The 27,696-nt window shown below is 42.6% G+C and overlaps 1 protein-coding gene across 4 annotated transcripts in view; it reads right to left on the bottom strand.

Annotated features, from left to right (window-relative positions):
- Window positions 1-27,696, bottom strand: part of birc6 (baculoviral IAP repeat containing 6) — a 132,706-nt gene that overhangs the window by 65,735 nt on the left and 39,275 nt on the right. The window contains exons 11-47 of one of the 4 annotated variants that reach the window (XM_026190469.2): window positions 24,695-24,844; window positions 24,382-24,607; window positions 23,207-23,367; window positions 22,897-23,028; window positions 22,596-22,727; window positions 22,020-22,186; window positions 21,510-21,643; window positions 21,212-21,373; window positions 20,957-21,088; window positions 20,461-20,558; window positions 20,213-20,360; window positions 19,967-20,100; window positions 18,966-19,112; window positions 18,694-18,881; window positions 17,787-18,098; window positions 17,512-17,611; window positions 17,093-17,307; window positions 16,748-16,956; window positions 14,030-14,382; window positions 13,686-13,905; window positions 10,589-10,725; window positions 10,238-10,375; window positions 9,243-9,370; window positions 8,906-9,037; window positions 8,442-8,657; window positions 8,163-8,346; window positions 7,359-7,562; window positions 6,779-6,912; window positions 5,940-6,093; window positions 5,709-5,825; window positions 5,440-5,600; window positions 4,869-4,995; window positions 4,655-4,765; window positions 2,279-2,537; window positions 1,592-2,163; window positions 777-952; window positions 547-643 (exon numbers count right to left, since the gene is read on the bottom strand). In XM_026190469.2, the coding sequence (XP_026046254.1) occupies window positions 547-643; window positions 777-952; window positions 1,592-2,163; window positions 2,279-2,537; window positions 4,655-4,765; window positions 4,869-4,995; window positions 5,440-5,600; window positions 5,709-5,825; window positions 5,940-6,093; window positions 6,779-6,912; window positions 7,359-7,562; window positions 8,163-8,346; window positions 8,442-8,657; window positions 8,906-9,037; window positions 9,243-9,370; window positions 10,238-10,375; window positions 10,589-10,725; window positions 13,686-13,905; window positions 14,030-14,382; window positions 16,748-16,956; window positions 17,093-17,307; window positions 17,512-17,611; window positions 17,787-18,098; window positions 18,694-18,881; window positions 18,966-19,112; window positions 19,967-20,100; window positions 20,213-20,360; window positions 20,461-20,558; window positions 20,957-21,088; window positions 21,212-21,373; window positions 21,510-21,643; window positions 22,020-22,186; window positions 22,596-22,727; window positions 22,897-23,028; window positions 23,207-23,367; window positions 24,382-24,607; window positions 24,695-24,844 (6,567 nt within the window). The remainder of the gene's footprint in view (window positions 1-546; window positions 644-776; window positions 953-1,591; window positions 2,164-2,278; window positions 2,538-4,654; window positions 4,766-4,868; window positions 4,996-5,439; window positions 5,601-5,708; window positions 5,826-5,939; window positions 6,094-6,778; window positions 6,913-7,358; window positions 7,563-8,162; window positions 8,347-8,441; window positions 8,658-8,905; window positions 9,038-9,242; window positions 9,371-10,237; window positions 10,376-10,588; window positions 10,726-13,685; window positions 13,906-14,029; window positions 14,383-16,747; window positions 16,957-17,092; window positions 17,308-17,511; window positions 17,612-17,786; window positions 18,099-18,693; window positions 18,882-18,965; window positions 19,113-19,966; window positions 20,101-20,212; window positions 20,361-20,460; window positions 20,559-20,956; window positions 21,089-21,211; window positions 21,374-21,509; window positions 21,644-22,019; window positions 22,187-22,595; window positions 22,728-22,896; window positions 23,029-23,206; window positions 23,368-24,381; window positions 24,608-24,694; window positions 24,845-27,696) is intronic. The other 3 variants (XM_080288211.1, XM_026190473.2, XM_026190471.2) reach the window with 3 other exon arrangements.

The following is a 27,696-nucleotide window of genomic DNA, read 5'->3' as shown; positions in this document are numbered from 1 at the left end:
ATGCTTTCTTATACATCAAGTACAGCATAAACCATTGACTGCTATTCTTATGCAATGCACCTATGTTCAATTTCTACAAAATTAGAAACGACTGAAAAAATCTGACTTTGCTAAATTTTTCAATTCCTTCCACAATCAGTGGCGTGACAAAGATGTCAGGTGACTCTTCGGGCGCTGATCAACAAAAAGAACCTTTTGTGACTTAAACTCCATGTGGGTTTTAATGGTTATGGAGATATTTTTCCATGACCATTAACACCTAATTGTGCTAAATACTATTCTATTGAACAAGATATGGCTCAATGTGCAAACAAAAGCTGGGAAGATGGAACTGCAAGCTAAGAAACATGGATGAGGGAGTAACTTGTACTTCAAATACTTGGTTTACAAAGAAACTCAACAGCAAAACTTTAAAACCTATTCAAATCTTAAAGCTTGGGGCTCTCTGACATGAATGTTGAAACTATGAGTAAGGTCTTGGTAGTACTATGGACACAATGCTTTGACAATCAAAGAAATATACAGATATTAGGTGTATACACCCACCCATGTCATGGAAGGCCTTAAGAGCCTCACTGGTATCCAACACTCGAAGTATGAACCACAGAAGAGGCTCTGACAGTTGACAGGTGGAGAGCGATCCCTAAAGAATGTGCAATAACAAGATGGAGGAAAATAAATAAATAAATAAATAAATAAATAAATAAATATGCGTCAGCACTGCTCTGTATTTGTTCAGATGATCAAAGGCCAGACCCCAGCAGAATGAAGCTCACCTGTCTGCCCATATAACCACAAGCCATGTAAGTGAGGATGGGCTGTAGCATGACCTGGACTGAGGTGGCTCTCTTGCTCAGAGTGGTAAGGATGGTGAAGAGGCCGTCACCCACTGAGATGGCATCTAGACCACCGTGGAAGTTCTCATGTTTAGTCAGGTGGAGACCGCTGGCTCCTGCAGAACACAGAGCAAGAATAGTCAGCTCATAGTTATAGGCAATGCTTGTCCACATACATTTAAATATGTTTGGTGCTTTGTTAAAGGAACAATTCAGCCACAAGTGAAATTTTATCAGACGCATTCTTACTCTTACAGAGTTTTATGGTAGTGCTGCTAATGTTAGATGGCTACTGGTATACAATTGTCATTACTAATTTAGTTAGTTATAACTCAAGCTAACCTCACAAATGTATTTTGTGACCAAGAGGCTGCTTCTGCACAAACCGTGCTTAACATCCTAAACATAACACTTAATATTTCTATCCCACTGCAGCTTCACTTAAGAGTTTGTGGCCAGGTGATGTAAAAACAACATTTACTGCTAATGTTGCACAATTTTTGGCTGTCATTTACCAAGAAAATATCAGGCTCTCTGCCTGCTAGAAACTCAACTTTGTTCACTGGCTTTTGTTCAAACTATCTTTGTGCACCATTTGGTGCGTTGTGTACTATTTCGGTGATATGTGTGTTTTTAATTCCAGAAGCAAGGTTTATGAGAATGGTTTAAGTCAAACAACAATGAGGCTACAGACCATAAAATCTGAGTGCTGAAATATTTGGTAGATCACATAATTCTTTGTAGAGTTGTCTTACCTATGATCATGGCCATGGCGCTGCTGTTGCACTGGCCCAGCGCAGACAAGATCTGGCTCATTATCTGCTGATTGGCAAGCACCAGATCAGCCACACCTGCAGGAGGGCCCTGATTGGATGCTGATCCACCAGCTACACTTTCTTTGCTGCCACAGACCTTCTCTTCATCAGACACACTGCTATCAGCTGCTCCACTGCCTGATGGTGGCAGCCGCCCGCTGAACTCTCTGTCTCCAGACAAAGGTAGTTGCACCAGCACATTCACCAGCTTGAGAAGATCAAACATTAGCTGGTCACGTGTGGTTTCTCCACAGACTGCCTTTGCGTCTCCTGGCCGGATTATGTTGGCAAACAGACCCCCAAAACAAGCTCTGGCTCCCACTGAGCTGTCTGAGCCACTGCGAGAAACCACTTTATCTGAGCAGGTAATGTAGTGGTGAACCAAGAACGTGATGGACTCAATAACTGAGGTGATAGTGGCCACTGACACCACCTCAAAATTTTGCTCTAGAGTAAACTCAAGCAGCTTCACCTGGGCATCCAATGGACCCTGGCCTGACTGGAATGGACCCCTGAGAGTTTCAGAACCATTAATTAGAACCACTCATACCATTAAACATTATACTTACTGTCAAAATTATTGATTATACCTAATGTACACTAACAACTAAAAAAGTGAAAATGTACCTCTCAGTAGACAAGATGTGCATGAGTTTGAGCAGGAACTCGCTGAACATCTGTGGACATGTGGAGGACAGGTGAACCTGCAGGCGGCTCAGGAACTCGTGCATGGCCTGGGTGGCAGTTGGTCCCACCTGAGAGCTGTGTTGGCTTGTCCCATTGGTGCTGCTGCCAGACAGGAAGCGCACCAAGACATGGATCAGGTTGGGATCAGACACCATCTGCTGAGCTGTGCTTTCCTGAGAGCTCATCCCGTTGTTGGAGACTAGAATTTCAGAAGTTATTTTTTTTAAACAAAATAGTAATAATAATAATAATAAAAGCAGGTTATGGTAATCTAGACAACTGGGGGGGGGGGGGGGGTTCAGCTGGACTTTTTTTAGGTTTATGAAGACATTTCATGTCTTACTCAAATGATAGAGAGTCACAGGTATTTAATCCCTAGTGAGCTGTTCCCTTTGACATAGTCCTGAGGGTCACTGACCCACTTTTGATCATGCGAGTCAACACATTAGAGCCAAGATGTTAAAAAAACAAAACAAAAAAAAAACGACAAGGGATAGCAAGACTCCATTGCATGTAGGTGGCTGATAGCCGTTGTTGTAAGCCACCTACAATGCAATGGTTCAACAAGGATCATGTTAAGATGTATGTAACCTACTGCGCAAGTGTCGGGGGCATGGCTACGCGCAGGCATGAATGGGGGAGTAGAAGTTTAGAGGGTTGGCTTTTCGGTGGTGGTGCAAAGGAAGGTGACCATTTAAGTTGGAGTTTGAATGTCAACTGTGAGATTATTGGACTAACAGTCATTCACAGTGGACGGCCCCAACGGTTGTGGGACTATTAAGCCACCAGGAATGGCTCGGCAGGAGGTGGACTGACTAAGCCAGCCACTTCCACACCATTCAGCGCCACATACTGTCTATAGCAGGACACAGTGACACAGGTAGACAGTTGCTTGAGCGAACCGTGTCATTAAAATCTGGGAATATGGGTAGGCAGCTTTTGACCATTGTTGGCTCTGAGGGAAAACGCCTGTGAATCATTCCACTTTCTGAGGTGGATGCAGAAAACAGGAAACATGTTGTCATGGCTGGTACAGCTCATCCTCTAACATACCATGCATATTCAGGCCGATGCCCAGCATGTCATCCTGCTGAGTGGTTAACTCAGACTGAGGTTGGCCAGTGCTCTTGCACAGTTCGTCTCTCACTTGGGAAACTCATCAACATACATCATGTGGTCATCTATTTGCTGGGGCATCGACTGGCATCAATTGCTTAATCTGATATCATCTGACTCAGATGAAGCATGTTCCCTAAATTTGGAGAGGAGAGGGTCAATCCATGTTATAGCCATCTTTCAAGCAGTTTATCCACAAACGTCACCCATCTTTTCAGAACCAAATGTGGGACATGGCGGCAAAAGTCACAAACTATGGGCTCAACCAATCCACCCTAGTGTGGACAATCCCCAGGCAAACAGGGTACACCTTATCATGGAAAGTGAAACCACACACCTGAGGAAAGGGGTGAACACAACATTTTTGCTTTGCTTGCTTGGATTTGATACTCATATCAAAACGCAAAGCAAGAAACAATGCTCAGGAAACCTTCAACATTAGTGCTGCTGAAGGAGCCCACATTCCAACCGAGCAGTGATGGCTAACAACAATGAAGGCTACCTTAAAGTTGGTAGACAACAGAGCTAACTAACAGTAGCTAGCTAGCCCGACTCAGCAGAGGTGTTGTTACCGTGATGAAGAGTGTACAAACTGAGGAATGACTGTGATAGGACTATAGATGTCCAAGAGGGTCGCACATATGTCATTACAGGTCACCTGCCTTGAACGTGTCAACAGAGTTGTCTTAAGCCAGGACATGTGTGGGGTTGATATGTGCTGAACGAGTGAAATGACTGAAAAGAAACGCGGGTGCACTATAAAAAGGTGGATTAGTTTGGATTTTTTAACATTTTTTCATAAACATGAAAACAGAAACATACAAGAATGCTTAAACGGGGGCAACCGTTGTTCAGGTGGTTGGGAAGCTCATCTGTAACCGGAAGGTTGCCGGTTCGATCCACCTCTGTCCTGGTTGTTGTGTCCTTGGGCAAGACACTTTACCCTACCGCCTACTGGTGTTGGCCAGAGGGGCCGATGGTGCGATATGGCTACAACTGTGGTCTGCCTGGACCAGTGTGTGAATGTGAGAGTGAACGAATAGTGGAATTGCACAGTGCTTTGGGTGCCTAGAAAAGCACTATATAAATGCAATCCATTATTAAACAACTTTCTCAATGATACCCCTTGCAGAGTCATTTGAAAATAATGTGAAAAGAAAATCCACTGGTAAACAAACCAGTGAAGAGTCGAGTACTGACCGCAAGCTGGCATATTAGTCATCAGAGTGAGAGAGTGCAGAACCAGACACCATGTTCTCAGGGAAGTGTTGGGGTACCACGCCAGCACGGTTAGGAAACTGCTGATGGATGCTGAACACAGACACAAACACAAAAAAGAACAATATAAAGCAATGTAACCATATATAAACTCCATACAGCTCCAAATTAGAGAGCGGAGTAGAAAAGCCCTAACCTTGGTTGAGCGGGATGGTGGGCACTCGGCTGGCATTGAACAGAAAGATGTCAGACCCGCTCTCCTCGCTGCCCCCAGAACAAGTGTTCAGACTGAGCGTTAGCCAGAGCTGCAGCAGGGATTCCAGCTGAGAGTGGAGAAAATAACATTTAGTGTCTGTGGGTGTTCCCTTACTCTTCTTTATCGAAGTCATACATACAAAATTCTGCAGTGGTCACCACTTATATTTAAAAATAAGTCCTTTCAGAAGAGTCCAACCAATAAAATCACTTTTCTGTCAGTACATTCCAGATGTTCAATTTACAAGGTTTAATAAATACAGCACCGTACAGTGTGGTTGTTCAAGTGCAGACATGTTTCAGAAGGGAAAAAAGAGGTTTGTTTAATCTTTTAAGTTACAAGTTAGATATTATACTTCAAATTTACTCTAAAAGAAGTTAAAGTAGAGCATTGGACTAAACAGCAGGTAAGAGTAATTGATCTTGTGGGTCCAATGACTTTGTACTCCTGAGTACTAAGCATCTGAATCAAAGCATCTTAAACTGTGATTCCAGTTAGTGGCTGTTCTGACCTGTACATGGTGGACCAGCAGCATGGAGAAGAGCTTGTTGAAGCAGGCACTCAGAATTGGGATGGATGAGGGCTGGACTATCAGGCTGCTGTTTGGGGGAGAGCCTCCACTATGGAGAGCTCTGAGCAGGGAGTCATCAGTCCCATTGGAAGACTGGCTCACTATAAGCACAACAGAAAATCAGTATCAGACCATCAGCACAAGTCCAACACTGGAACACTGGAAAGAATGTGTGCTTCACTTCACTTTTAAACTGTTACTTCATTTACCTGTGGATGAACTGGAAGTGAGTGCTTGTAGAATGGAGTCCGCTTGTAGAGTTGCCATCATTTTTAGCATCAGCTCAGCCTGCTGCTCCAGGCCCACTTCTAGTCGGGCATCCAGTGCTGTGAAACAGAGGCAGAAGCTCAAAAAGTGGCATGGAAAGAATGCAGAAAATGTGTTCAGGTCCATATTGGAGAAAAAAAACCCCTAAAAGATAAAATTAGGCCTCTCCTCACCCTGTGACACGGACACTGACAGACCCTGCGACCCTGGCTTTTCAGCAACAACTGGAGGTTTGGACACTGGGATACCAACCCCCCCAATGTATGGGTTGTACCCATATGTGCCATAGTCAGCACCCCAGTAGTCATACCACGTGCTGCTGATGGGCTAAAGATGAACATGAGAAAGGGGATGGTAAATGTAAGGACATCAACTGTCTGCAGACAGAATTCATTTCTACATTTGCTTTTGAATCTTTTTTAGTTTTCCACAGCAAACATAACCTTAATAATTACATCAAGTTCAAAGTAGTCAAATGAAGGCAGAAGAATTACTTTGAAAACGTCATTTGCAATGAGTTCGTTTTCTGTGATGCTTTAGATCACTTAGCTAACAAACATAGCTTGTTACTCTTTTCAGGTTGTTTGATCTTACAGCAACATTAGTTTATATCTTAACTGTGATTTTAAGCAAGAGAAAAAAGTCCTTTATTTCAGGTTTAACAACAACATGTTTTTCTGAACATAGGCTACTGCCTGTCTTTCTTTCTGGTATGAGTTTGAGTAAATGAATCACTGCATTTGCTTGCAGCTGGAAAAGGGTGCTGCGAAAACGGCGCTTTTAGTTTTTCTGTTGACTGTTTCTCCTAGCTTCAACCAACATTACTAACAAACTTACTCATGGGCAAATAAATAAATAAATAGCTCTTGTAAAAACGATCTGTGAAAGGCCCAGCCTATCATCGATGGCCAATAAATTAGTCCAATCACCCAACCTTAGTGAGTGTCACTGCATTAATTTCCAGTAGAGACATGACAGAAAGAATGAAAGTAGCTTGTTATCATGCACATACCTTAAACACTTTGGCAGCAAGTGGATCTTTTTCCAAATCAATATCTAAAGGATCAATATCAACATCCATCAGGTCTTGTAGCAAGTCAAAGTCTATGTCTTTATCTTTTTCCAAAGATGACAGAGGTGGAGCACCTTTGGATAGTGAAAACAGCTTTAATATTGCCAAGCACGCACATTACAAAAACATACAAGCAAGAAAATCTCTCACATCTGTAGACAATTTTAACCCCAATCCAGCTAAAACTGTAGTCTTGTATGGGAGTAGTTTTTTTTTAGCTAGTTCACTGCATTTAGCCTTGCTGAATATAGTTGCCTGCTCACCCTGTGAGGTAAACTGGCACAAGGAAAAATAAAATACACACTGAAATTGTGCAAAAATTAAAGGCCTAAAACTGGCTGGAACTATGCCTGAACTGCTCACTCCAATTCATAATAGCTACAAATAATAACAACACACTGTGAGAAAAAACAATAAACTTGTCACTCAAGTCAGTGTAAGTGTGTGTGTGTGTGTGTGTGTGTGTGTGTGTGTGTGGGGGGGGGGGGGGGGGGGGTGTTATAGAGGGCTACCCACGCACTTTGGAATACTGAGGAGGTCCCGGTAGTACCTGCGATGATATCAGGCACAAGGGCCTCATCAATGCTCTCTACCAGGGGGATGGGTGCTGGCTGGGACAGCGAGTCCTCCGAATCTGCTCCCGCAGAGGAGGACGATGTCCCGGCTTCCTCACACACCACCACCTCATCCATGACATCTAGAGAGCCTGGAGACAGCAGTTCACCTGAGAAGAATACATGTTCAAGTACACCAGACATGCACCGACTTAATGAAGATGAAGTTGTTAAAGGACACCATACATGAAACAGAAAATCTGAATAACAAGTCTAATTTTTACATCAATAACAATAAGAAAATTTACAATCCATGTGCTTAATGTGCCTCATTATATTCTATATTATTGCTTTGATAAAAGCTTGTGAAATGTGCTCTGTAAACATTGTACAACCACACCAGTGGCTCTGTGAAAATGGTACTATGTCAAAACTAAAGTAAAAAAATGTTACAGTTGGAAAAAGTTAGAGACAAAAAAAGAAAAGGACCCTGTTGAAACAAATATGTGCACCAAAGTCTGCACACCACGTTTTTTGCTCAAGCTAATGTGAGAACATACAAATATAATTCCCCAACTTTCAAAGAGATTAAAAAAACAACAACAATTGGTACAATAATCTGCTCTAAAGCCAAATTGAAACTCCAGCAACAACAATGTGCCAAACTAAATGTTCAGCTTCACACAAGATTTAATATGTCACCCGCTCGCCTCACAAACAGTGCGTTTTAATCAGATTCAAACAAATGTAACGCTAAGCTGAAAACACACCAGCCAGGATGTCCTGTAGCATACACGTGAGGGAATATTGTGCCCAGGCGCCTCCCCAGGAGATGTCCCCCCGGTTAAAATCCGTTCCCACAAGCAAGAGAAGCAGGCGTTCTAGCTGCTGCTCAGACACCACTTCGCACAAGTGGATTGTGGGCCTTGTGGCGTTGGCTATCCTAGCCAGGACCTAAACAAATAAGATAAATATTTGTAGTTTTAGACTGTCAAATTTGTGTATATATATTCCCAGTGTTAGATTAACTCCCAGTGTTAGATAAATACTTTGCAGACAAAGAGCAGCAGATCAGCATGGCAGGTGAAATCCATGGAGAGGAGAAAGAGGGCCAGCTTCTGCACCACAGAGATACAGCGTTCATGAGATAAAGTGAAGGGCAGAGGTTCTACTTCTGGGGCTTCTTTGGCTGTTGTGGACTCTGTATCCAATGTGGAACGGGGCCATTCAGCTGTCCGCCGCAGACGGATCAGGTCTTTAAAGTGCTGAAAAAGGAAAAAATTAACAAGTTGTAGTATTGAAAATTAATCTCCGTGATGCACAGAATTGGGATGAGACAAAAGGGTGATATTCACAGGTGGAGTAGGTACTGGAACAGGAGAACAGGAGGTTTGCCCTCAGCAAGCTACTGAAATAATCACTGACTAATCAACTAATCAAAGAAGAAATGGCAGATTTAGTTGCAGCCCTCCTTCACAGCCTAATCTTTTTGAGTGTGTGGTGAGCTGCTCACCTTGGATGTAGCTTGTTTCAGCTTGGCTTGTTCCACCAACAGTTTGTAGGAGGAGCCTTTGTTGCTCTGGATCTTCTCCTTCTCGATCTGCTCCACCAGAGCCTTCTGTTTTGCTTTCAATAGATTTAGCTGCTGCAATGAAAAGGCCACAATAAGTTTATGTACTGTAAAAGTATCACTCCAGAAATATCTACTTGTTGGATGCATTCCAATATAGGAAACAATCCCTAACCTGATTCTAACAAATGCAAATTTCAAATCAAGTTTTAATTAACCACTTAAAAATTGAGAAAAACAAATATGAAGGTGTGCTGCTTTTGAAATGGGACACATTTACCTGCTTGTGATGGACAAGTTGCTTACGGATTTTGCGTGAGTACAGGCGATCCAGGCTGCTGCTGCCTTTGGCTGACCTGCTGGAGTTCTGAGACTGGAGGCTGTTATTTATGAAACTCCACTGAATACCTGCAGGACAAAAAAATACAGCACATTAATGAAGGTAACACAAGACTGACAAACAACTAAGGAGTATGACGTACAATCAAACAGCTTAATTCCAAATGATTTAGCTGAGTTTGAGGACTGCGACAAACATCTTTAGCATACAGTGCAGTTTGATTGTAACCATTTCCAATCATATGTAAAAGATGTATGTTTGCATTGATGTCATTTAATGTGCAGCTGAGTTAGCAAGATCTTGTTAATCATCATCCATTTGAAGCATAAGCATCAAAGATTTATGGATTTGAGACTTTTTTCAACAAAGTCCAACCACTAAGTAAAGAGTAAAAATCCTGACCACTTTTTCTCTTTAGTTATTCAGATACCATCTTTCTACCTATATTTAGGAACTACCTTAATAAGCAGTCATTGCTAAATGTTTAACCATAATTTTGTTTTGTGCTCTCTTGCAGTTGTAGACTTCTAAATTGGAGAATGAAAAAAAAAAAGCAATTGCATTGTGTCATCTAATTGCGTAGTGAGTAAAAATGTTGATATTCTGCCAACCACTTCATGCAAGCGTTGTCTGAGCCTTTTATATGTGCAATATTTTATATTCTATTTATATCTATTCAGTTCCTCACTGAGTTGATATTCATAAAGATTACTATTAAGCTTCTGCTGTTTGGTAATTGATACCCTTTCAAAGCTATCAATGAATTAACAGCAAAACTGCAATCAGCAACTGGTCAGTGACAATCAACATCTGTTTATGTTTTGTTTCAATTTCACAATTTCCAGTGCCTATAGATTAAAAAAAGAAAAAGAAAATTTAAAAAAAACAAAAAACATTTACACATATCAGGGAAATGTAGAATGCAGGTATTTTACCTGTTACAGGTCTTTCCCGCTCTTTCCCTCCCAGGTGCTTCTTCCCTCCTGAGGCCTCATCTTCGATACTTGCTACATAGTCCAACAGTCTGGAGACCAACATCACTACCCAGCTGATCATGGGAATATCCAAAACACCTGTTTAATTTTTACAAAAACAAACAAACAAACAAAAAATCAACTTCATTTCAAACACACTCTTGTATCCCACTTTTGAACAAACCAGTCTGTTTAAAAATAAATAAATCTGACTACATAATAATTAACACTGACTTTAACTCTATCTGTAACTTCTACTAACTCAAGTTAACATATCAGGTGCTGCAAAGACGCTATTCTCAGTTGCTTTACCTTCAGTTCTGCGCTGAGCGGCAGCTTGTGGCTGCTGCAGTGGAGACAGGAGACTGTCCAGGAGATTCAGAAGGCCTTCCAAAACACCGCTGTTACTTAGGGATCTTTGGCCAATGCATGACAGGAGCATGAATACCCTAACATGAATACAGATTAAGCATACTGCAGTTAGTATCCACAGCATCCATAAGACCTGAAAGCTAAGTTTGATGTCTCCAGAAGAACAAGCCAAACGACGTGCTACATAATTTGTGCTTCTGCATCTCCATGTATGAGTAGACAAATCTAAGCAGCCAAAAGACTGAGAGGGCACTTTACTGTGTTGCAGTGAAATACTTTTGCAGTTTTTAGACTTGCCTCAGCATAGTAACCAGAGAAAAGGCAACACTAAAAGCCAAGCATCTATGATCCAAGCTGTGACAATAAATGACATGAAAATTAAGTACAATTCCCTTTAAAAACAAAATACACCTACAAGCATAATAACATGGCTGGAAGAGTTACATGTTCAGGATATGCATGGCTTCATGATAGTCTTTGGTGTATTCCATATTCTTTGCAGTTTGTGCCCTGATGTTGATTGTTTTGAGTGTTCTCTGTTTGTTCACATAGCCATGCAAGTCTTTGTGAGACTGTTCATTGCTTGTATAAATTATTTGATGGCGAACTTCTTACTGGTCCCCATCATCATGTGCGACTCCCTATTGGATATTGTTAGTCTCTGTGCTTCAGGAGCCGAAGTTAGAACTAAACATCAGCTAGTTTGTGGATTTGTTTATTTTAAACAAACAAACAAAAACAAAAAACAAACCCTAAGGTTATGTGTATAACCCCAGTTCTCTGAGTAGCATAGTACAGTGAGTGTCTCACTATGGGAAGGCCTCCTGTGTGACCTCATCAGAAGCTCAAATACCTTTACGTCTTTACAGGCTGGCTAAGTGACACCCATGTCATGAGGGGCTAGTGCCTCAGATGTCATTCAAAGCAAGTCCACCTCTTCCTTGCTTCCATAGAAGGCGGGTGGTCTGGTGAAACACTAACTCATGCTACTCAAGAGAACCGGGGTTATATACATAACCTGAAGTTCTCTTTGATAGCATTTGTTTCGTGTCTCACTATAGGAGGAAGACTAACTCCCAGATTGACAGACATGCCTGCTGAGAAGACAACTGTCACCAATAGCACTTCACAGGGGAGAAGCTCCCACCTGGGAAGACAGAGGACTGAATGCACCAGGTTAGGCGCTGTTACATCTAGCCTGTAAAACCTAGCAAATGTGTGAGGTGAGGCCCACCATGCAGCTGCACACACCTCCTGGATAGAAACTCCCTTAAAGAGAGCCCATGAGGTTGCCAGACCTCTAGTGGGGCAAGAGGCTGAAGACCCCTGCTAGTGAAGGCCAGGGCAATTGCTCCTACTATCCAATAGGAAAGGCGCTGTTTATACACAGGATTTCCCATATGTGGGAATCTGAGGTGAAAGGCGTGGGTAAAAGGCCAGCAGTTCTACAGAGGAACATGTGCCAAGAACCTTTGGGATAAAGGCAAGGTTGACCTTCATATAGAGTTGTCTTCAAGGACAGAAATGTTAACTCAAACCTGTTCCAGGGATTCAAAAGGGAAACAAGAGAATGCAGCTCTAAGCACCACTTTTCAAACACACGCCACGCTCTAGAACAGTGACTAGCGTCGATAACACTGTGGGGAAGCCCCACAGTGTTCAGGTTAAACTACTCACATAGAGCTAGCCTCTCTAGGTGGGGATGGAATATTTCCCCCCATGCAAGAGACAGGAGGTCTCTGCGCAGCAGCTGAAAAATCTCCACCAGCCAGTGCTTCCCTGGGCAGTGTGGGGCTATCAGGATGACAACGTGACCATTCTCTCTCGCTCTGGGCAGAGTTGGAGAAATGAGGGCATAGAGGAGGGTTCTTGGAGATTGTGAGCCACAGCATCCATCCCCAGTGGAGCTTTCTAATCGTGCAGGGGGGAAAAAACAAAACAAAACAAAACAAAAAAAAAAAAGGGACACTGAGCATTCTCCAAGTCCACAGTCGCCTGATCGAATTGCAGCCAGATCTGCTTCACCACCTCGGGTGAAGCTTCCAGTCTCCACACAGTGAGTTGCCCCTAGAGAGAAGATCTGCTCCAAAGTTCAAGATCCATGGCATGCGAGTTGCTCTCAGAGACAGCAGGTGAACACTGCTCCAGACCATCAGTCTGTGTGCCAGTGTGTGTAACTTGGGGCACTGTCTGTTGATGTAGGCCACAAATGTGGAATTGTCCGATCTCAATGAAACATGATGACCTCTATGCCAAGGCAGAAAATGTTTTAGCGACAGGTGAACTGCCAGCAGTTCCAGACAGTTTATGTGGGTAGAGTACATGTGAGAGCCCCATCCCTCATTCACTGCTCTGCCTTTGTTAGTGCCACCCTAGCCAACCACATACCACATGTTGCCATATACTTTTTTGATTGGTCAACATGGTACACTTTAACACCAATAGGGAAGGGGTGTTTTTTTTCTTTTCCTTTCTTTTTGCTCTGCAAGCGGAGAATTCTTGCTATAGCACTGTAGTTAGAAAACACTGTTTCTACCATTTCTTCCAGGAGTAAATACCACTGTTTTATTCAGAAAAATACACCGCATGTATTTTTTATCATAACTCTGGGTTTACATGGCCGATCAACAATTATAAATTCATATACAGTCCACACATCCACACTTTTGAAATGAAGAATCTGGGTCGTTGCATCTTGTTGCTGTGTCATCTTAAATTGGTCATGTGATTTGGACGTGCCAGCGTATCCATCGACTGCAGAGGGTTAAACAACTCTATGGTGGGAGAGGTTGGTTTTGATTTGGTTTATGTTTCCTTTCCTTTCCTTCTTTCTTTTTTTTTTTTAACCGTTCATTAGAAGTCAACATTTTGATACAAACCAATGTGTAATGTCATGATTAGATTTTCCTGTGGGACTGAAAAATTATTTTATTTTTCATTAAAAACCCTACCTTTTTTCATTATTTATTATTATTATTTATTGAATTTCACATTAATCTAAAATGTTGTGACTATATGGAATCTGATAGTTCTTTACCTGTCCTGGGGAAAGATGAGCAGCTGTTCAGAGTTGTAGAGCTCCTGCAGTACATTAGAGAGGAACTGGCCCCACCAGCGCTCGCCTCCACAAAGCTGCACCAGCAGCAGGCCGGCATGAAGTCGGATCTTGGGCGTCCCACTGATGCAAAGATGTTTGAAGAGCTCCTCACAGGCCTTGGCATGGAATGTGCTCTGGAGCACCGAGGGGACAGAATGGCCTAAAAATACCCATAAAAATGAATCAATCATGTGTAACAACGTTTCAATCCACACGTTACTAACAAAGTCATCTGTGAAATGTACAACTTCACTAAAAAGCAGATCCAGCAGAGTTCAGCTCACCATTATTAGAATGCAGCAGGCTGAGCAGTGTGTCCAGCAAGTAGCGGATGATGGTTCTCAGTTGCTCTGTGGAGGAGTTGTGAACTAGCTCCTTTGCTTCCGGAGCCCCAGCTGCTGAGAGTGACTTGCGGCTGGTACCCAGTGATACACGCAACCGCTGAACCGCATGGTGAGCCAGGTTAAGCTGTAGCTGCAGCTGGATGCAGTCCTGGTAGGCTGAGAAAACACGCTGATCTTCCTCAACAACCTTATCTGGTTTTCTTAAGAAGTACTGGGCATTGTTGGCGCTGTTGAGAGGTGGCAGGTCGATGTTCTGCAGAAGAGTCTCTAGCCGATGGCAAGCTAGATTATACCTGGTAAATAAATACAAAATTGGAAAATTCACAACACCACCAAAAAATTTACAAACTTCTTTTGCAGATGGTAAATGGTAAATGGCCTGTATTTATATAGCGCTTTACTAGTCCCTAAGGACCCCAAAGCGCTTTACATATCCAGTCATCCACCCATTCACACACACATTCACACACTGGTGATGGCAAGCTACATTGTAGCCACAGCCACCCTGGGGCGCACTGACAGAGGCGAGGCTGCCGGACACTGGCGCCACCGGGCCCTCTGACCACCACCAGTAGGGAACGGGTGAAGTGTCTTGCCCAAGGACACAACGACCGAGACTATCCAAGCCGGGGCTCGAACCGGCAACCTTCCGATTACAAGGCGAACTCCCAACTCTTGAGCCACGATCGCCCGTCAGATGAAATCACTACATTATTTAAGTTATCCCAGGTGGACCTTTGTCAAAACTGGAAAGGCACCTAAAGAAAGCTCCAGCCGATCCAGGAGAGAAGGACAACCGCTGCCCAAGCGAACCCTGTAGTGATCCCATATGTGTCAGGAGTATCGGAGCAATTGAGACACATTTTTTCTAAACACCGGGTCTCTGTGGCTTTTAAACCCCAAAACACGCTGCGCCAAAAATTGGTCCACCCCAAGGATCGGGTCCCCCGAGACAAACAGAGTAACATAGTGTACGCTGTTAAGTGCCAGGAGGATTGTCAGGATTTATACATCAGGGAAACCAAACAACCTCTGGCGAAGCGGACGGCACAACACAGAAGAGCTACCTCGTCAGGCTAGTGGACACTCTTTCAAAGATGAGGATGTACACATCCTGGACAGGGAGGAACGCTGGTTTGAGCGCGGAGTTAAGGAGGCCATTTACGTGAAAAGGGAAAGACCATCTCTGAATTGAGGAGGGGGCTTAAGGGTACAGCTTTCGCCATCTTACAATGCTATGATTGCAGCCATTCCCCAACTCTGTGAATGGTACTCATGGCCATTGATCAGTGGTCTTTGATCAGTGGGTTTTGGTCAGTGGTTGTTGATCAATGGTCATGAGAATTTGCATATTAAGATTAAGGAACTGACCTCCCAGCCCATTGTTCCTTCAGTGGGCTGGGTTCAGTCATTGTGTAAATGTACTGTTTATAAGATTGGGGAAACCTGCAGTCAGCTGAGACTGAAGAAGTCACTTGGATGAGTGACGAAACGTTTCTCCCACAAAATGCTACGTCCAGATGAGCAGAATCAACTTTTGGATATTTAAGTTCAGTTTTACTAAACATAGTCAGGCCTAATTACTGGCAGACCTGTTGAATCAAGAAACCACTTAAATAGAACCCATCTGACAAATTGAAGCAGACCATGATCTAATGAAACAAAATCACTGATGTCTATCAGTCTGAAAAGGGCTAAAAGCCATTTCTTAAGCCTTGGAACTTCACTGAACCACAGTCAGATCCATTATACACAAATGGAGAAAACTCTGAACAGTGGTGAAGCTGGTGAGGCTGCTCTGCTGCCTCAGCACCTGGAAGACTTGCTGTGGTAAATGGGACCATGAATTCTGCTGTCTGGTTATGATCTCAAGCTGAAGCGTACTCGGGTTTCACAGCAGGACAATGGTCCAAAAGACACCAGCAAGTCCACCTTTGAATGGCTTAAGAAAAACAAAATGAAGACTTTGGAGTGGACTAGTCAGAGTCTTGACCCAGAATTCAATTGAGATTCTGTGGCATGACCTTAAAAGGGGGGTTCATGCTTGAAAATCCTCCAATGTGGCTGAATTACAACTATTCTGCAAAGATGAGTGGGCCAAAATTCCTCCACAGTGCGGTAAAAGACTCTTTGGGAGTTACTGTGAACACCTGATTGCAGCTGTTGCTGCTAGGGTAACCAACCAGCTCCCCTTAATAATAATAAACTTCATTTGGAAACTGAATTTTGTGTTTATTTGTGTTATCATTATCTAATAATTAAGTTTGTTTGATGATCTGAAACCTTGTGATACACGTAGTGATATAAAAAGTGTGATATACAATATACACAAACATTAGGAGATCAGGAAGAGGTCAAACTCTTTTTCACGACATTGTAGTGCTTTATACATGTCTTGTTTAACCATTTCCATCTAGCATTCACACACATTAACACTGTGATAAACACATCGGGAGCAACTTAAGGTTCAGTATCTTGCTCAAAGATATTTGGCATGCAGGCTGGAGTAGCCAGGAATCAACTCACTGACCTTTCAATTAGGAGATGACCTGCTCAACCTCCTGAGCCACAGACACCACCAAATATCTCAAGTCTGTTCAATGAAGCTATAGTCAAACTCAAATGAGGCATCTGTATCTGCTTTACTTCCTGTCTCACCTGCACTGGATGTCCTCCTGCAAAGCCACCATCATGGTCAGGTGTTGATCCACATCTGGCTGACTGGCAGCTTCGCTCTCTCCCCGAAGAGGATCATGCATCAGCTTCAGTTCACTCTCCCAAGGCAGGATATAAGTGTGGCCATAGTAGAAGCCCAGTGGAATCTTAGCACGAGCATTGGTGCTGCCATAGCGCCCAATCACAGTGATCTGAGAATATGAGGCAGCCCACAATAGCAGTATTACATCCATCATTGCGGCAGATTTTTAACTCAACAAAGAAATTTAAAACATCACGTAAGCCAACCCACAACTCTGCCCCAAAGTAAAACAGAGAGAAACAGACCTTCATGAACCTGCAAACAGGTGGTGGCAGCAGGTCATGCAGAATGAGGGAGTGGGTGCTGATGTCTGTGGCCACCACCAGCCTGCGGCCATCCACCTCCTCACCCAGAGTCCAGATGTCTATGGACAGAGAGGCCAGGTCGCCACAGGTGGGGATCAGAGCATCCGTCAGCAAAACAGGACGGCCAAAGTCCAAAGTTACAAAACGGCGAGCTCCTGGGAGGAAAAACATAGCACACTCATGAGCAAGCTCAGTTTATTTTCCACAAATATTTAATTTGACGGTATTTCCTAACGTAATTAGCAACAAATGAAACATGATTAAAACTTTCAGAAAGTTTCAGAATCTTCCAGTCTTAAAATATTGACATTTAAGCACTAGGTTAGGTGGTCAATATGGAATAGTCCTACATGACATACCCGAGTGCATCCGCTCTATGATGATTGACTGATGTGGAGGAGGCTGCAGGAAGTGAGATGCCTGGGAAATGGCCAAAGCCAGACCACTGCCCATTGGGCTCTGAGGCAGAAAGAGAGACATTTCTCATTTTACTGCAAAGCAATCTATCAAGTTAGATAAATCTATCTAGATCTAAAATCATTTGTTGAAAGTGATATATGCAGCAATAGCTATATAAATATCCCAATGACTCAGGGATAAATAGCCACAAAGCATGGAGCTACTTGTTACTAACTGGTTTGGCTTTCTGTGTGTTCTTGTGTGCAGCCAGGTTGACAGGCCCAGGGTCCATCATGGAACCAGGGAACAGGTGAGCCAGCTCAGCACTGAAGGCTGCAGAAACCACCTCATTGGGGGGTGTGAGAGGAGGGGTCATGAAGAGGGGTGTGGTTTTAGGTGTTGGGGGGATGACGTCAGAAGGATGAATGAAAAAGCCTGGCGCAGAGGAAGAGTTTGAAGGCACAGAGTTGTGTATAGGTCCCACGCCTGAGGCAGCAGCTGCTGCTGCTGAGGTGGTCTGATGCAGCTTAGCCTCCAGCTTGGCCTTCTGTTTACAGCATACAAAGAATATTACAGCCACAGGATAAAAACACTAGATTTGTATTAGAGCAACATGGCAAACTTTAGAGAAATCCAAAACTGGAAAAAGCTTTCAGCATTTCTTGTCTTTTAATTTCTTGGATCTCTTCAGTTTTGTGCAAACATTTAGTGTCCAGTCAGAACATGGTTTCCACAGCCATGAACTGTGGTTAGGTTTTTAAACTGTATCAAGTCCTTGCTACAATAATAGCATTTCTCGGTGGAAGAAATTAACAATCTGTAACATTTGGCTTCATATCCTTTATGAACCTTTGAGACTTTTTCTTACATCATCATGTCATAAAGATTTCTGCTAAATAAGTTTTATAACTTGGTCATTTGGTTCTCAGAAACCAGTGCCAAACAAACTCCTATTTCATCACTTCTCTACCTAGTGTGTAATTATTTACTTTTGAACCATTTCTATTCTGTTCTATTCTATTGTGTTCTAATAGCTAGTCTGTCTTAGGGTAAGAAAATGCTAATATGACCGCACTCCTGTCATTGAGTTTTGTTGAGCTCCTGCAGCTTAAACAGGCCAGATAACTGAACTAGTTCTTCACCTGCTGCTGCAGCTTCAGCAGCTGCTGTTGCTTCTCCTGCAGGACCTGCAGCTGCTGCTCTGCTGACACCATAGCATGAGACAACGACTGGAGAGCCACCTGAGCTGCAGAACTCAGAGCCGTAGAAGCTTCTCCAACCGTTCCCGTTGACAGGCCGCCCACTGTTGGGGTCACACCAAATGTACTCACTGGAAACAAAGAATACAACTTCAAGAAAGGACAGTTCCCATACTAAAACCTCAGCTAAAACCAAGCTAAGATCAAATGGTTACCAGTGAACATGCTGGCGTCATCTCGCTCCACCCGTGTGCCATCACTGGTGGAGATACAAGTAAAGTGCAAAGGTTCCACCTCCAAGAGTCCTGTTAATGCTGTGAAGCTGCCTTCTGCTGCTGCACAGCTGCTCACTTTTCCATTCCCTACGAAACATACAACATTCAAAACTAACTGAAAAAAAATATGCTTAACAAGCATTTGAGTTCCTCCTTTCACCCTTAAAACATAATGCTCTTTTTAATTTTTTCCATAAGCACTTGGTCAGAGTGGGAAAGAAAGATTCCCTTTTAACAAGAAGAAACCCCCAGCAGAACTGGCAAATGGAGGAGCAGCCAGTTGCCGTGGCTTGTTGACGGTGACTGGAGAGGGTGCACACACACACACACACACACACACACACACACACACACACACACACACCAAAAAACCCCACACTTTTTAGTACAGACCTATTGCAGCTTAACTAAGGGAGGACTCAGGGGCACCTTATTCAGCCTCCTTTCAAGTTACCCTGTGGAATTTTATTTCAACAGAAGTGTCTCCACTTGATGGGCTTCAAGGGTTTCTCAGTTTACTAGCTTGCTTTTTTTTGCATAAAGCTTGACTGGAATCTTTCAGGTCCAGTGAAGGTGCAATTTTGGTGTGTGGATGGGTAGACCCACATAAGTTGCAGCTTCAACTCAGAAGTTGCAAAAAGTCTCACTGAAATCTGACAAGCCAAGACAAGTCTGTAGTTTGAAATGATTATATAGTAGATATTATGAAACTGTTCAGTGTATATTTTGCACACTGTACTTTAAAAAGCCCTGCGAGGTAAAAGATGCTTTGAGTTTTTTTCCCCTCTCAACTAGGTGTCAGAGCAGACTTGGTCATTAAAATGTATTTCATTTTCACATTATAGAGCCTTCTTGTGATAAAGGAGAGCAGTGCTTTAAGATCTGCAAGTTCAGGTCAGTGGTCACAGAAAGAAATTCCTGTGAAGTTTTAGTGCTCATACCTGAGAGTATGTCGGAGAGGTCGATCTCATCAGACTGCACTCCGATGCTGCTGTTGAAGGCATTCTTACATGAGGAACCGCTGACCTCCAAGTCAAAGAGCACTGGGTCAAATGGAGAGCTGTACAGTCCGTACCTGGGAACGAATAGATAAACATCCAAGAAAGGGGGATAAAATAAGGTGACGATAAGATGAGAAAAACGTAATTTATGAACCTAGGGTTTAGACTAAAGAGCTATACAGATACCTGGTCTGCAGCAGGGCCTCCAGTGGTGTGAGGCGGTCCTGCAGCTGTCGAGAGATGGCGGTGAGCAGGGAGGCACAAGCAGTGCTGCAGTCTGCCAGGTCCTCCTCCTTCACGTAATTTAACAACACAAAGTACCAGAACACTGAGCCTGGAAGCCCACAGAAGAAAGAGGAGAGGGTAAAACATCAAGTCTGGACAGTCAAGAAACACAGACAAGGGAGAGTGCTAGATGTTGCTCAATCACTCACCACCAGTTGCTGCTGCAGGCAAGTAAGGCATATTGTCCAGCAGAGCCTTCAGAAGGCTCACGCCAAAACCCTGCTGACTTGGTTCTCCTTTCCCATTACTGTAACAAGAAACAAAACTACGTGCTTGTTATTTTATTTAAGTAAACCTAAAAAACAAAACACAAGATACCAAGAGAGAACACATGTTACATTACAAGAAATTAATAACCCCTAATGTAAGCCTTGACTTGTGGTAGAGCCCTCTCACCCTTAAAAACATAATGTTGGCTGACACAACGCATTCAGCAGAGCACCCATTACTTTCTTTTTATGCCGAATGTGAGAAATTAACTGCACACTCTGTCTCTCTTCCCTTTTCAAATAAGTGGACCTGCCTAACAAACAGCATCTTAGCACTCCATCAGTGAACAAGGCCTCTACCTTATGCGTGTTAAGTTGTAAATTTGCCCAATTGTAAAAGAACTGTCTGCATCTTTGGCTCAAACAGGCTTCTTACCTAATGCAAAGTGCAAGAAAGCGAGCACATTTGTGTGCTATACTCCGGCCAGCCTCAAAGAAACACACCCGTACAATATCGGTAAGCCTCGTCCTGGTTTTCACCTGCAGACTCTCCTTTCCTTCTTTAAGGCTAAAAACAGGACACAAAATGCAATATTCCAATTAGTACAATGTGAACGTGATGGTCATGTATAATCTAGAGCCCTTATGGTAATGCTATCTTATATCTGTATGTCTCCAGGTTGACTTCTACCTGCAAGGTCCATTGGAGAAGACCCCAGCCAGCCAGCACAAGATATCTAGGATGAGGCTCTGGGCATGCTCCGTGGCTGGGTCGCCCTCTGTTCGCCGACACAGTGCATCCAGCAGCTTCTCATGGAAGTCTGGGAACTGCAGCATTGCACAGCGTTGGACCCTGAAAACGACAGAGCAGCAGACACAGACCAGCTAACTTGTAAAAAACCACCACAAAAACCATCTAAGCAAAAATGTATCTGTGTTAAATGTTTAACCTGACCACAGTGCCAGCAGCACCTCAGCAGTTATCTGACCTTTCTTTGGGAATTGACGTCTTCTTGAACCTTCTGATTGTGACTGAAACTTCCTGAAGCAGGTCGCATCCTCGCAGGTTTTCTACTTTCTTTGATGGAGCTGAGGTTTCCGTCTTCACTGCGGAGACTTTCTCCTACACACAAAAATAAAAGGTAGCAAATACATGAATGTGGCTTTGTTTGGCATTTGGTAGTTTCACAAAGTCAAGGGTAGACCAGCTGTTCATTTTTTTTGGAATGTTTTTATCTTGGAAAACAAAATGATTGCAAAAACAAGACTTTTCATAGTATAAGAATTATTCAATAGTTCACTTTGGACCAATCAAGTTAACATCTTCCGTTTTTTTCTTTATTTAAAAAATAAATAAACTCTCCACTTTCAGTGGAAACAAATGAGCCGACAGCCTCGGTTGACAAAACATATAGAAACATTACTCTAAACGGGCTGTAACTTGATGAAATCCAACACTTATGTGCCATCTGACTGGCTTAGGAACTGTAATTGTGTACCTTAGAAGCCTGAGCCCTTTGAAGGAGGGTTGACAGTGAGTGCGCTTTGGTGCCCTGAGGCTTGGAACTAGGCATTCTCACCACGGGGCGGGGGTTCTCCTCCGTGCCCTTATCACTTACTGCCTTGATGTGAACCAGGAAAGAGCGGTACTTCCCTCCTGCCATGCCTGCAGCAGAGAGGGATCAACAGGACAATTGTAAAACACTGACACACACCTGTGTAGATGAATATGAACTGCAGGCTATGATCAGGAAGTCATTTCACATCTAACAGTCAGCATTATAACCATCTCACTGAATTGTTTATGTCACGACGATCTAGGAGTTTGACCATGAATTTCCAAATAAAAGGGCTTCCAAAGTAGTTTGGAATACTGGTTTGACAAATTAACTTTATTGTCATCATTCCTATATTTACATCAACTTGAAATGAACTGTGTGTTTGGCAGTCTTGATGATCACCAATGCCACTGGAGAAACAAATATTAATTCTAAACCAGTACGAGATTCAGGTGGCTATTGAAACTGCTTTAGTCTGATATACTGAAAATTAAGACCTGGCTATGTGTTTATTACCTTTTACCAGCTTGGGGCTAGTGAGGCTGAGCATACCAGCATGGCCAGAGAGGTCTAGCCCACTGGCCAGCCATACTGGACCACACAGGATGTCCTCCTTGTGGTCTTCCAGGAATGGACACAACATGGAGCCTGCAATAAGCATATGAAACCACAATTTTATGTTTACATACAGTTTATTTACAAAAAGAAAGAAATAATTTCAAAGTCGAATCATCATCTGAAATGAAAGGTTCTAGGTGAGTGATCATCTGCAGGGCAAATAAGTGTTTATAAATTCAAACTGCCTAAAATGTTTGACCTGATGTCTCCTCTATGTCCATGAACTGGATGTCCTCTGTGAAGTCTTGCATTACAGGTTGGCCATTTCTCTCCCCATTTGCATGAAGGACATTGGAAAGAGGGAACGAGATCTGCCTGTCCACAGCTGTTTCTGTTGAAGCGATAAGGAGTAATACTGAGATGTATAAAGTCAGTTCTATCTAGTAAGAATAAAATACATACTAACTGAATGAGAAATGATGAAAACTTCCCCCCAAAAGAAAGCTGCTTTAATCTGAAACACTGCTGGTTAAAAGCAATCATTAATTGTATAAAAACAATGTCCTCACCACTGACTTTGCCCAGCCCAGGTGCTTTGTTTTTAAGCAGAGTGACCTGGATCTGAGGAATGTTGACGATGTTGGCATTCAAGACAAACTTAAAGTCCACATGGCCCACCATGCAGGCCTTGGGCAGCACCAGTTCAAACACATGCTCATCCCAGCTAGAGCTGAAGACAGAACAGAGGTCATCATTATTAAAGAAAGTATTCCTACACGATCACATTATCAACCATTTCAAATATTAAGCATGTCAAGCTACACACTGACTCGTGAGCATACCAGTTGATGGTGAAATGTCTGTAACTCCAGTAGATGAGGAAAGTATGATCAAGATTTCAGATACAAAACAGAAACCAAAAGTAGAATTTGCTGCTCTAGAACTGTTGATTATAGCTGAGATTCAAGTACATATGATTCAAAACATGAGTTATGTCTAAGTGTGACTGGAACATGTGCGAAGACCTGACTAGCAAACAAGACTGACAACTGTTTTGATACATTAGCAGCAGATTCATAAATAAATATTCAAAATGTTGGTTATCAACTGGGAGATGTGTTACTGATACCCGGAACACAGACTGGTGACAACGAGTTGATCCGTACATGTCATTTCTATACGGTTTTGGATTTTCTACCCTGCGTGTCAGCTGGAGTGTACCTGTTGCTAGTGGGCTAGCATACTAAAGCTAAGGGTAAGAGCAAAGGATCTGATGATTTTACACCAACAGCTTCTTTTTTCTGTACATTTTTTTTACTTTAGCACAAACTCAAGTTGACTAAAATTAAAAAGCTTAGCTCGTTAATGCTTTCCCTGTCTGCTTCTCTTGCTCAACCTAACAGTTATCTAAGAGACTAAACTTGGCTCAAATGTTTGCTCCACCTCTCTTGTCTGCTCACTATGTGAGAGGTCCATTTACACTGACAGTAAAAGCAGGGAAGGGAGAAACCAGTACAACAGCACTAGTCGGTACTTAATACATACAAAAAAAGTTAGTATTTTGTTATCTTTGTTGGCAACAGGCAAAGATTTCAAGGAAGAGTGATTCTTAAAGAAAAATCTCCTCACAAACCTGTGGGACTGTGTTTTCTCCTGCAGTCTTTCACTTGTTAGGCAAATTTGCATCCCTACACTATAAAGCCACTAGCTCAGACATAACAGTACAGATAATTAAAACTGCTACCTGTCACTTTGAAGTTTCCAAGTACGTGTGTGCTGGGCTGCATCTCCATGGTGCTGCTGATGAAGGTGCTGTGGGTGGCGTCGCTGTTGTTGCTCCTGCTGCACCTCCACCCAGCACGGGGGAACTGTGGCTGAGAAGCGTGGGGTCAAAGTCTCAAAGCGTGTCAGCTCTACCAGGGACATCAGAATCTCTGTGGTCAGTGGTTGATCTACCAGTAGGTCCACTCCTAAACAAAGGCCAGAACACTTTTTAAGTTACGCATCAAAACTGATGTAGTGAATTACTGACTCAGTGTGTCTAGAGACAGGTCTACCTGTAATCCCGGGGCTAGAAGGGTTAGAGGAGGGTTTGGCCCCCTCAAGCAGCAGTTCAGCCCCTTTAGAAAGGGGGCCATCAATAAACATGTCTCCGTCATCTACATCTTCACACACACCTCCAATTTGAAGGAAATGAAGTTCTCCACCTTCAGGAGAGCAGAAACAAAAAAAACATTAGAAAAAGATACTCTAAAAAGAACCTCCAGTTTTTCAGAAATATTAATCCTTATTCAGGAGATTTTATGTTGTTTCATATAATAAATTCATATTAAATTATTGTTATTTTGTTCTAATAATAAATAAATATAGACACTGGTAGTAATTTCACAGTGAAATTGTTCAGACAAAACAATTCAAAGAACTTCTAAGAAAATTCTAACTGTCATTTAGCAATTTGAAAATTGTCTTAAATAATATGAAAAGGAAACAAAATGGTCTAATTTTTGTCCTGGTAATGCTTCAACTTTTTCATAACATTATGAAAGGCCACATAAGACCTTCTTCTGCTCTCAGACAAACGCCTCTGGTTGTGAGCACATAACCCTAAACCACCAGCAACTCAACCTTCTATTTCCAAGGGGCAGCCAATCAGCAAGTAGATCTTAAAGGATGGACCTTCAAGGGTAAACAGATAAAACAGCTTGCTTCATCCTTTGTTATTATTATGCAAAATGTGTTTAAGTGGCATAAAGATTAAATAAGTTGTTTTTCAATTAAACTCATGGAAGGAATGGTGTCTCAGGTCATTATGGATCACTGAAATCAATCTCGGACACCTATGATCATTAGTTTGCCAGGTGAGCCCAGTTAAAGGAAAAACTACTAAAGAAGGATGTTCCACATTATTAAGCAGACCAGCATTTTCAAGCAATATGGGAAAGAAAAAGGATCTCTCTGCTGCTAAAAAAGTGAAATAGTTGAATGCCTTGGACACGTTAATGTTCATGTAACGTTAGATATTTCACAAAAACATAAGCGTAATCACTATGATGTTAGGAGATTTGTGGCTGAATCAGAGCACACATGGGTTCATGCAGATAAAGGTACAATGAGGAAGGTTTCTGCCAGGCAAATACATCAGATTAAGAGAGCAGCTGCTAAAAGGCCATTACAAAGCAGCAAACAGATATTTTTGAAGCTGCTGCCGCCTCTGGAGCCCCGCAAAAGTCAAGGTGTAGGATCCTCCAGAGACTTGTGAGTTGTGCATAAATCTTCTATTTGGTCAACCCTAACCAATGCTCACAAGCAGAAATGGCTGCAGTGGGGCCCAGAACTACATGAAGACTAGTTTTCAAACAGTCTTGTTCACTGATGGGTGCAGTGCAACCCTGGGTGGTCCAGATGAATGGAGTCGTGGATGGTTGGTGGACAGCCACCATGTCCCAACAAGGCTGCAACATCAGCAAGGATGTGGTGAAGTCATGTTTTGGGTCGGAATCACGAGGAGAGAGCTGGTTGGCCCTTTAGGGTCCCTGAAGGTGTGAAAATGACCTCTGCAAAGTATGTAGAGTTTCTGACTGACCACTTTCTTCCATGGTAGAAAAAGAAGAACCGTGCTTTCCGCAACAAAATCATCCTCATGGAAGACAATGCACCATCTCATGCTGCAAGGAATACCTCTGCATCATTGACTGCTATCAGCCTAAAAGGAGAGAAACTCATGGTGTGGCCCCCATCCTCCTCTAACCGCAATCCTATTGAGAACCTTTGAGGCATTCTCAAGCAAAAAACTATGAGGGTGAGAGGCAGTTCACATCCAAACAGCAGCTCTGGGAGGCTATTCTGACATCCTGCGACGACATTCAAATAGAAACTCTCCAAAAACTCACAAGTTTCATGGATGCAAGAACTGTGAAACTGCTATCAAATAAGGGTTCCTATGTTAATATGTAACTTGCCCTGTTAAGATGTTTTTGATTAAAAAAAAACTTGATTTCTCTAAATATGAACTCCTAATGCTGCAGATTCAACAAATGACCATTTTCAATTCTCTACAATCTTTAAAGTGTTTTGAAACTGTGTGCTTAATAATATGGAACAGTGCATTTTAAGTTTTTTATTTTTGAAAAACATACCGTTCTCATTGGGAGGTTTGTTCAGTAACATTTGAATTACACTAATGGTTGATGACTCAAATTATGCTGACTGTCATTTGAATTGACTATTTCAGAAAATCAGAGAAAAATATCATTAGCAAAATAATTTGGAAGACAGTGTACTTATATATATTTTCAAGAACAAGGTCTATGTGCACAACTGTAATGACTACGGGGGGATAAGGGATAAGGAGCTACATCATGAAGAAATAATCATAACTTGCATCTCTCAGGGAGCAAGAACATGAGGGGAAACAGCACCTTTGCATGGTTCTGGCTCATTCTCAGCTAATTCATTAACATACTCCTTGTGGTTAGTCTAGCTCGCTGCAGGTACATTGACAGGTTTCTCCTTGCCTTTGGAGTTGGATGAAGATTACCTGTGAGTCAATCGAGCAATCTGTCTTAAAGATATGAATAGGCATCTTCAGCCAGGACACAGAGGGACATGACATCTCATATTATATTTGCTGCACTGAGTAAGTTCAATGAAAGGGAATTACCTACAACAGATCAACAGTATCTAAAAATCATGTATTTAAGAGATAGGAAAATAAATCAAGATGAGCTGACAGTATAACTGCCTCTTTGTTACACCACCATAACAACCCTCTCAACCCTGCTTCCCCGTGATTTAACACCGCGGGTGTGATTTGCAGATGCCGTGCAGGTGCGTCCATGCGGCACCACAGACCACGCCCCACCACACATACCTACATTCAACACAGAATGGAACACCATGGATTGGCCTACCTACAGATCCTAGACCTCAAATAGTGTGGGATCATCTACATAGACAACAGAACAAAATCAAGCCAACATCCAAAGAAGAGCTTTGGAAAGTACTTCAAGAACCCTGAAGACTACTTAAAGAAATGACAAGAAGGCGTGCCTAAAGAATA

Source organism: Astatotilapia calliptera, chromosome 13 (assembly GCF_964374335.1).
Source record: "Astatotilapia calliptera chromosome 13, fAstCal68.1, whole genome shotgun sequence".
NCBI lineage: Eukaryota > Metazoa > Chordata > Actinopteri > Cichliformes > Cichlidae > Astatotilapia > Astatotilapia calliptera.
Note: the sequence above shows the minus strand (reverse complement) of the source record. Positions and strands in the feature narration are given on the sequence as shown.